The 10,693-nt window shown below is 32.3% G+C and overlaps 1 protein-coding gene across 1 annotated transcript; it reads right to left on the minus strand.

The window, feature by feature from the left end:
* Positions 1 to 2,188: 2,188 nt before the first annotated feature.
* On the minus strand, positions 2,189 to 5,670 carry LOC107625179 (putative F-box protein PP2-B12). Its single transcript, XM_016327754.3, has 3 exons — positions 5,361 to 5,670; positions 4,788 to 4,906; positions 2,189 to 2,686 (listed from the first exon to the last, which is right to left on the minus strand). The coding sequence occupies exons 1-3, from the start codon at positions 5,619 to 5,621 to the stop codon at positions 2,284 to 2,286; spliced, it is 783 nt and encodes a 260-aa protein (XP_016183240.1). The 5' UTR covers positions 5,622 to 5,670; the 3' UTR covers positions 2,189 to 2,283.
* Positions 5,671 to 10,693: the final 5,023 nt, after the last annotated feature.

Genomic DNA, 10,693 nt, shown 5'->3' on the forward strand with positions numbered 1-10,693 from the left:
CCTAAACACCGAAATTATACCAATTGTTCAACATAACACCTATTGGATTTCGAAATTAGGGGAGAAGAAATTGAAATTGGAAAGTGAATCCCTTACCAAATTAGTTACTGGGTTTTGTAGAGAATTTCAAGACGAACGCGTGGCTGTTGACGGCTCGTCAATCGTAGCTCCGGATCAAAAGTTACGTTGGATTGAAATTCAAGAGCAAGGGTTTGTTCCTCTCCCTTTGCTCTCCACCGTTCTGCACTCTCTATCTCTCCCTTATCTATCCTTGAACCTTAATGAGCTGAAAGCTCATGGAGGATGCTTAAATAGGTTGGACTTTGGGCTCGGTGTGACTAGTTCGACCCGTTCGACCCAATCTTGGGTCAAATTCTTTAGAATTGTGTCAAAATTCTTGTTTTAATTTTTTCTATCACATTAAATTATCAAATCCCCTTTTCTAATCACTTGATTAATAATTATTTATTGGTTAGTTATTTACTAATTACTCGAAATTTACATAAAACATTATTTCAAAAAATAACTATAGTAATGTACATAGTTGACAGAAGGTGACTTATTTGAGAAGAAAGAATTAAACACCAAATTCTAATATCTTTTTTACATATTGTTATTTTTTAATAAAAAATATATTATTATCATTTTGTCCATTAAATTTTGTTTATGAAATGAATTATTTGAGGATAAATAGTGTCTAAACATATTGGATACTAAATTTTAATATTAACTTTAAAATATAAAACGTTATTATTTCAGACTGTTAATGGCATTCTTTTAATTAAAAAAAAAGAAAAAAAAAATAGTATTACCATTTTTCTCCATTAAATTTAGTTTATGAAATGAATTATTCAAGGATAAATAGTATCTAACAAAAGTTGGAGACTAAATTTTAGTATTTTCTTTAAAATAAAACATTATTTTAGAGAAAAACGATACATAATTTACAAGTAATTTTAAGTTATAGTGGTAAGGATAAAATAAGAAAAAAGAATTAGACACCAAATTCTCATTTCTCCTCTATATATTGTTATAGATGTTATAGATATACACTCCAATATTACTAATTTAAAGAATTATATAAGTCTATCTCTTTTGTTGAGATACTTAAAAGTTTAAATTATAGATATTATAGATATACACTAATGTTACTAATTTAAATTAATTATAATACGACTACATTTATTTTTATCAAATTAAATTATTAATTTAAGTTATATTTATTTAAATTTTAAATTAAAAAATAAAAACATACTAATATAATCCAAATTATACGAAAATAAAAGCAAATTCGCTGCACCAATGGATAAACTTGTTAGTTTCGTTTCAGTGGGCAAACTTCAATAAAAGATACTTCAATAAAATTTACAAGTTCGTCGATGCATCTTGTTCCAATTTCCAAAAAAAAAATACTAATTTTAGAAAATAAAGATGACAAATATTTTGAAAAATAATTTTTTAATTTATTTAAAAAAAAACTTCTAAAAATATTAACAAAAAAATAAATTTTGATGATCTTCTAACTTTTTTTTTTTTTTTGAAATCTATGTGCATAAGTATCACTAATAGAAAAGTAATAGATCAAAATTATACAAGAAATTAATGTTTTTTCCTAGGAAATTAGGCCAATACCAGGGGCGATTTATTAGAAAATAACATGAAATAACCTAAACAATTACTAAAATTATAAATAGATGAGAAATAGATCAGTTCAGCAAATAGAAATACCTCAGTCTCCAAATGAAAAATTTTAGGTAACCAATACTTTTTTTTTATATATATTTTACCTAGTATTTGAGTCAACTCTCATTATTTTATCTTTTTTTACTAAAATTTTAAGATTTAATTACTCTGTTGGTTTTTATAGTTTTGCGAAATTTTTAATTAGGTCCTTATACTTTTTTTTTCTTTTAATTGGGTCCTTACACCAAATTTTTTTTTCAATTAGGTCCCTCTTGACAATAATTGACTTAATTTTATAGGGACCAACTAAAAAAAATTAGTACAAAGACCCAAATGAAAGGAAAAAAAAGTGTAAAGACCCAATTAAAAAAAAAATTTGGTGCAAGGACTCAATCAAAAGGAAAAAAAGTACAAGACCTAATTAAAAATTTCGCAAAACTATAGAGACTAACAGAGTAATTAAACCAAATTTTAAAATTGTTCGCCTAGCCTTCCTCAATATTAGTAATGAGAATAACAAAAACTAACTAATGCCATTAAAATCTTCAGAAAGAGTTTGCAGTTATGTTGGTGCAAATCAACCATGGCTTGGCTTCTTAATTAATTATCTTCCTTTGGCCTAAATTCAATTCCTTCAATGATGAGACCACTCTTTAGGACACCAGCCTCAGTTTCCACCACACTCATTTGAACTTGTTCATCTTCTGTGCTCGAAACGAAAAACACCCCAAACTCAATCTCCAACCAGGGATTACCTCTTAGATTTGGAAGCTGCCGTACCCCGTCTGATTCTGGATCAAGAATCACATTCTTGGTGCTAGCCTCACCACCTAGCATGCCTATTGATAACTCCACAGGACAGTGTTGAAATCCAATTCTGTCTTCCTCCATGCTAAACACAAGATAAGCTGCATAGTGAGTATTTGGGGTTAGGACAAGGGTACTCAACACCCCGCGAATCTCAAGCCACCACACATGTTCCAGTCGAGCAACTTCTGAGAACCTGTGTATATATTGAAGTTGCAAAAAATGGTAGATTTCCAAACAAAGCAGAGTAATTATGTTTCATGGTAAAGTAGTATGATTTGACAAATGAGAAAGTGACATGTTAGTTAACATTAAATGAGTTTGATCAATTAAAAAATAGTACTCTACTTTTCTTTTTAAATGGTTTATGGTCATATTTCATCATGAAATATAAAAATACTAAGACTGTATTTGGTTATTGTCTCAAATTATGAAGACATAGACACAAATACACAAGAGTACATAAACACAAAAATTCAGCCTAACAAACACTAATCTCCATCAATCCAAACAAAGAATGAGCTATCACCCCATCCAAGAAAAAGAACACCACAAATAAACTTAAATTCCAAATTCAATATTTATAAATAATTTTTTAATATCATCCCAATTGAATAATACAAACATATTCAAAATTTCTATTAAAAAAAATTCAAACAAATACAAATTAAATCTGAGATAGAACAAGGCACAGAGTAGAAGAAAGAAAAGAAAGAGGTAAAGAAGGATGAAAAGAAGATGAAGATGAGGAGAGGTGGAAGAAGGGCAGGAGCGACGAGAAAAGACCAGACCTATAGTGAGATCTGTGGTTGCTTCCGCTGTAGATATGTAGTTGCTGCCGCTACTAGAGAGAGGAAGAACGAAATGAGAGAAGGGGGGAGGGGAGGACGCGACGAAGGAGGAGAGCGTCTCCATCATTACGGTAGTCGCCGCTACCGCTGTTGATGCTGACCGAAGGGTGAGGCAAAGGGACCTTCTCCTTAACTGTGATGCCGCCAAGGAGAAGACGAACAGCGCCGCCAGAGAGAGGATGGAGGTCAATGCTGTCGAAGCCCAAAGTCGGGAAACAATAGTGTACAGAGTATGGAGGCTAGAAAGAGAGAGGAAATGAAGAAATGATGAAGAATGGGGAATTAAGTTAAAGATGCTACGGAATTACAAAAATATTGAAGGGATAAAATTGTAAAAATTTCAGTGTCTTAAACTAAAAATTAATGTCTCAACTAGTTGGAGAGACACAGAATATGTTTTTTGTGGATATCTCTATGTAAGCGTGTCTCTTGTTTCTGTGTCTCACAGTCCAAACAAAGAACGCAATCTATCATGTCTCTGTTTTTGGCATGCACAGACATCAACCAACCAGTGCCTAAATGACCATAGAAAGCACAGCAAAGTATGTATGGTTTCATTTGTTTACAGGCACGGGACACTGAGACAGAGATACAGAGATATAAAATTATGTTTGACAAATGAAACATGTATAAAGACATTGTGTCTAGAGACATTAAATTAGTGTATTTTGTATCCATCTTAACAGGAAGGAAACATAGACAGTAACAAGAGACACAACTTATTTTTTATTTTTTCTTTCATTATTCTTATTAATTTTTCATAATTATATTTTTTATTATTATATTTTTCTTCTCAAATTTTTTAAATGAAAAAAAAACTTTCATAATTTATTCTAGTTTATTACCAAACAAAATACAAGCACACTAACTTTTGTATATCTATTCTTTATGTCTTATTCTTCGTGTCTTGTCTTATTTTGAACAACTAAGAATTATATTGAGATGCGTCTTTAAAACAGGTATGATAAATTGAGAATTAAAGAATTATAGAGAATTTGAAGGACAATTTTACACAGGAAAAAGATATAAGAGAAGAATTCTAATTCAACATCACATAGATTGTGTAAATACATCCCCTCTTCCCTCTATCTCGATTACTTTTAAAGACAGAAATACAAAGAAATTATGTCCGAAGACATCATCTTGTTCTTCTCTCAAAACACATTTTTATGTCTCTAGGTCATTAGAAGATAATACAATTATTAATTGACCCTTCATACTAATTCCCAGTTGTTTTTTTCAGGGATCAGCTTCTAATTTTTTAAACACCAAATTGATGCATGTGATTGATTTTAAGAGACCATTTTGACCATTAATCCAATTTTTTCCCCTCTACTTGCAATGGGATTAAGTTAGGGTCTTTAGGTCCATTCATGTTACATTATTCAAAAATAAAAGAAAAAAATAAAATCAAATAAAATAAGGAAAACAATTTCAAGGGATGACCTGGACTCTTCCAAGGGTATCCATTCCCAGTATCGAGGAGTGTCACCCCAAACAATGGTCAGAGCTCTAGCAGCTAGCATGTAGCACTTTTTCCCACTCTTTTTGTCCAATTGAAAGCTCTGCAGTCAAAATATTGTGCATATTTGGATAAGTAAAGCTTTTATTATAATTAAAAACGCTTTATCCCCGTATTTTTGCTAAACATATAGGGGGATTTCTTTACAAGCAAGAAGCAGTCACATATAAAACTGCAACACTCTTTTTAGGTCCAAATAATATCAAAATTAAGGGTTTGATTGTGACAAGTGAAAAGCAAATAGATCTGATAGAAAAGGAAAGCCTTAAAAGCTGAAAAGGACACGAGTTAAAAAGAGTGCACCTGTACGGCAACCAGCTTCGTTAAAAACAAGCAAAGGATTCTTGCGATATTTGAACGTAAAATTAAACACTGATATGATGAATTGATGGTAACTTAATGGAATTGCATATTAGAATTAAAGGGGGAAAATGATTAGGAGTTCCCTGGCTCTATTGAACAGCATAGCGAAGATGACAAAAGGAAGACGAAATTACCATTTTGCCCTTGTCGATGACGGTTGGGCGATCGGAGAGGGCGAGATAGAGGGATTTATTGGAAGTAGAGAGTGAGATCAAGGAAGAGTGAGAATGAGAGTGGGAAACGAGGGAAACGACATCGGAAGGGAGGAAACGACCCCAGACATAGTCAGAATCAGCGGCGGATTTGAAGAGCTTGGAAACGGCGCAGAGCCTGCATGCGTCTTTGGGCGTGGTGCGAGCAATAATGTTCGCGATGCATCCCTCCGGTAACTCCATTTTTTTTTTTGTCAAGTCGATTAGTTAGTTGCCATAGATAGATATTGGTAGTAGTACTCTAAATTTATATGAAATAAGTTTCTCTATTATTTTTTCATTTTTTAATACCAATAAATACTTTTCATAAATTATTGAAAATTTTCATTTTGGATTACAAGTAATTAATTATTAACTAATCTAATATAAAATATTTCCTATAAATAAAATTTATATGTATATTAAATAATGGTACTCCATTCATTTCAGATTAAACGTGTCTTATTAGTTGTGTACAAATATTAAGACAATCATTTAATTTTATTGAAAATAGAAATAATAAAAAAAAAAAGAAAAATCAAAATATGTTTAATATTATGTTTTCAACTAAATAACTGTTTTGTCCCTAAAATTTATTTTGGTATTCGAAATTTAAAGTTATCTATAATGATCTTTTAGATTTAGGTCTGGACACTAATTTGGTCTCTTGACCCTTTCTAACAACGACTTAGCAAATGGAATATTGAAGTAATATTTTCTTTGCCACACTGGACACTACAACAGCTAATTGACGCGGCAAAATTCGTATTCATACCCAATGTGGTCCTTTAAACCCTAATTTCTTCCATTATTTATCTTGAGTTCGATTCTTCTCCAACCTCCTTCCTCTTGTTTTTGTATTCGTCTTTATCTTCTTGTTATTGTTGTTTTTTTCCTTGTTGAAGCTTTATTATTCGTCGCTATTAGTTGAGGCACCAAGATGAGTGGTAGAAGTAATGCAGCAGGAAGCTTTATTTGCTCTCCTTCAAGCGGTAACTGGACCAGGTCGCAAAGTCAAAGCAGAAGTGCGAGGGTGTCGAAATGGTGTGGGTATGACTGTCGTCCAGTTCTACGATGGTCTGGAACAGAATCAAATCCAAACAAGTTATTATTTGGATGTCCCAATTATAATGTAAGTTAAACATATGATTATTTTGTGAGTTCTTGTCTGCTTTGTTCATTTCATGTTTGGCTGGTTTATTTCAGATAAGAAGAAAGACTTGGTGTGGTATATTTGTTTAGGTTGATATTGGACAAGATGAAGGTGTTGGGATAGCAGATTCTGATAGAGCCAATGATAAAATGAATATGAACCTAGCATAAAGGGTTGGGAGGTTGGAAAGCGATGTAAGGAGTAAAAATTCATGACCTATTTGTTATTGCTAGTTGTGTCTATGATGGTGGTGTTTTTGTTAGTCATATATTATAGAATTTGAAGAAAAAGTTATGAGCAAAAATTCATGTGTGTTGTAATATAATGTAATGGAAGGTTTATTATGTAATAAATATTTCAATGAAATGAATAGTTTGATTTATGCAACTCCTGTGATTAACACATGATTCAACAGCATTGCAAAAAAGATAGATAAACTAACAAAGCTAATTATATTTAAGTAATTATCATAGTTCAACAAAAAAGATGTAGAAACAAGTATCATGAGTATTAGTTCCAAAAGATCCAGTGTAATATCAAAATAACCATATCTTAAGAGGGTTGGTCTAAGCAGTCATTGTCTAAATTTTAACAAAATATTAAAGACCTAGTGTCATAGCCTAATATTCATAACCTCTCTAAATACATTAAATTAATTTCTTCAAATCTTCTTCCTTGGTGCTTTAAAACCGAGAGTAGAGACGAACTTTGTAACGACTTAGCCCCAAAGAAATGTTGCTTTTTCGGGATCAAACGAAAATTTTATGGATTTTTTAGGAATTTCAGTGCATATAAGTACCTCTACTGCACAGGTGTTGTGCCATCAAACTGCTGAATCAGTAGCTTGACTGCATCAGGCACCTCTCTTGATCTAAACAGGCACGTCACAAAAAGTTACATTTTTGAGCCACTTCAGGTCCAAATTTCAAAATTCTGATTTCTGTGGTTAGTTTCTATGTGATGAGCCGATCTTGAATTTTGAGAGAAAAATTATATTAATATAATATTTATATATTATTATTTTATTCAGAATGTTATATTATTATTTTTTCTACTATAATTAATGTTGATCTATGTTTAGTAATACAATAACTGAGTTAGAAATCTACCGGTAATGGATAATACCTGCATTCTTAGATGAACTTAGCGATGCTAATGCTTTATCATATATCTTTTATTCTCATGATTATCTTGTTACTAGTATCATTTATATTAGTAAAGCTCATACTTATCCTTTAGTAGTATAATCTAACATATCTAGTTTTAGTAATTATCTTCAGAATGATCTTTTTTTATTAAATTTTGATGAGTCATCACCTTATAACATATGGCACTCTCAGAACCAGCCACCACATGCTTCATTTCTTATTCTCCAAGCAAAGGTTTCTTAAGGGAAAAATAAAAAACACTTGTGTTCTAATACATCTAACTTTAGTAATTATACTTTCATAAGATATTTTTATAAAAAAAATCTAGGATAAACTCTATCCTAACCCCACGGCTCCTAAGCTCATTATTACCATCATTCTTGCTTCCAAGACAAGTTAGAATTCATGAGAGAAAACGGAAGAACTTCCATGAAAGCTTCAAACTTCAACCTCCGTTCTTTCTCAAACTAAAATCCCTATCAAAAATCTAATCTGACCAAACTATTCACCTCTTCCTCTTCTTCATTTCTATGTCAATTTTCATGGAGTAAATCAAGGTATGATGGCTGCTCCTCCCTCCTCTAAGTTTTGGCTATGGTGAGAAGTCAAGATAACCATGTTTTTTTCATGTTTTCTCTTAGGATCTCTTGTTCACTCACCATAAGCTCTAAGAAAACGTGATTTCTAGCTGCCTTGAGGTAAAAAAATCTTTCTTTTCATCATCGTGAAGCTTCATTCTTCATGGTTTATATAGTTCTAAAGTTATTTTTTATGTTAAAATATGCGTAAAAGTGCTTTTTGAAGTTTGTTCTTGGTTCAACTTTTGACAGCTGCAAAAGAGATAAAGTTTGATAAATTAATCAATGATTGGTTGTATTCTTGAAGTGTAAAATCAGATTTTGTTCCTTTAGGCTTGATTTTGAGTGTTTATGTGATGTTTTGATCATGAGATCTTGTTGTTTTAATGCTTGAAAATCAAGTTATTGAAGGTTGTGAAGTTGTTGTTGTTGATGCTGAAAAACGTGGCATTACAGCCATGATTTTCAAGAGATTTGATGTGTGTTTGATGTGTATTTGATGGCTGAAACGTTGCTCTTTGGTTTGGTGAAAATCAAGTAAAAATCGGTTATCGAAAAGATTGAAAAACTAGCTGAAAATCAGATAAAAATATGATGAATTTTTGAAAAAAAAAATGATTTTGGTTGTTGAAAGACAAGAAGAACATTTGGTTTTGTGGATTTTGGGGTCAAATCATAATTATTGAAAAGTTTGGGGTTTAAAGTTAATTAAAAAAAGTTGAGGGGCTAAGGTGCAAATATTAAAAGTTAAGGAAGTCAAAATACAATTTTCAAAAAGTTCAGGGGTCAAAATATAATTTTTGAAAGTTGAATAAAATATTATTATTTTAATAATAAAATATTATTATTTTAATAATAAAATATTGATAAAAGGTAGTTTTTTCTAAAAACCTCAGGAAGGCAATTTTGAGTCCAAAATTTCTTAATTCTCTTTATTAAACACCTAAGGAAAGGTATAAGAGAAGTTATTAAGGTATGTAAGGTAATGGAAAAGAATTTAGAAACTTAAAATTTGAAAATATATTAGGAAGAAAAGGAGTTAAAAGCTATATAGTAGTGTGCTTAACCTTACAGAGTAACCAGAGAATTATGAAATGAGATCACTGAGATGTTGTGATGCTTGATATATGATTGTGGAAAGATGATAAAGATGATTGCTAAGTGACGGAAAGTATGGTTATATGTGATTTATGAGCCTTCGGGCGATGCTTGAGAATATTGTGTGGAGACGCACCGTATTGTGCTGTTGCTTCCCAGACAGGCTGCGGTAAAGAGAGTACCAGCCCTGCAAGCTGAATGCTTGATAGAGGCCTGACTAGCATACCTACGGTATATTGAGATTTGAGCAAATACCAACCTTGCAAGTTGAGAGTACTTGGTAGAGAGTATGTGGTACTTAATCTGGGATTTAGTTCTGGGAAGGCCTTATCTGACCTAGAGGGTCGGATTGCGTCGGGTGCGGGTTAAAACCGACAAATGAGCTCATTACCTGCAGTAGGACCAGACATGCATCATACTTGTTGCACATAGCTGTGTGACTGCATATTGAGTGTGATTGTGCATATGTCTCTTGTTTCTTCTGCTATTTGTGTTTTGGCTATACTGTTGTTATGTATATATATTTTTGTCTGAACTTAATTATGGTTATGTGGTCACGGACGTTATAAATGAACTTAACTCTAAACCCCGACCTTACTAAGAACTCCCCAGTTCTTACCCCTTACACCTCTTCAGATGGACACGGGAGTCCTGCTCTACGAGATTAATCATCCGTATATCCACGACGACCTAGTGCGCGCCTGCGAGTATTACATCTATCGTACGGCACCTTGTGTATGAAATTATGTAGTACGTGGTAGACCTTTTCAGCATCTTATTAGTACACCTTTTTTTGAATCTCGATGTACCCTATAACTTTTCTCCTTCTTGGATGCAACCTGAGGAGGACCCCGAGATCGTAGATATCTCTTGTGGCAGTAATGAGCCAGATGAGTCACCAGCGAGTGAGAATCATCACCTGCCCAATGATTTTCTGTGAGGGGCTTTTGGATCAGAAACAGTACGTTAGAGTGTTTCCCTCACTTTTGCTAGTATGCTCAGAGAGAATAGGCATGTCGTAGAGTTAGGCTAGCTTGGGTGCCAGTTTAGGGGCTTTTTGGACGGGTCTGGCCCTGAGGCGTCTTATGTACATATATGTATATATTATATAAGTGACTAACTAAGGAATGCTATATCATAATTCTGTACTTGTATGATTGAACTACTTTTGTTTCATGATATATATTATATTGTGATGTTTTATATATTGCCTTCTATTAATCTATGATTGCGTATGCTTATATTTTCTTATATATTATATGTATGCGACCCTAAATTACTATTGTTTTAAAGAAAAAA

The sequence above is a fragment of the Arachis ipaensis genome, chromosome B2, assembly GCF_059453495.1.
Source record: "Arachis ipaensis isolate K30076 ecotype BB chromosome B2, ASM5945349v1, whole genome shotgun sequence".
In the NCBI taxonomy this organism is placed as follows: Eukaryota; Viridiplantae; Streptophyta; class Magnoliopsida; order Fabales; family Fabaceae; genus Arachis; species Arachis ipaensis.

What these genes read in the sequence shown, in the direction of transcription:
- LOC107625179 (XM_016327754.3), bottom strand. Translation starts at nt 5,621, where the DNA reads ATGGAGTTACCGGAGGGATGCATCGCGAACATTATTGCTCGCACCACG. An exon ending in TCATCGACAAGGGCAAAATG is followed by an intron (nt 4,907 to 5,360) that starts GTAATTTCGTCT and finishes TTTTGACTGCAG; the next exon opens with AGCTTTCAATTGGACAAAAA. An exon ending in ATACCCTTGGAAGAGTCCAG is followed by an intron (nt 2,687 to 4,787) that starts GTCATCCCTTGA and finishes ATATATACACAG; the next exon opens with GTTCTCAGAAGTTGCTCGAC.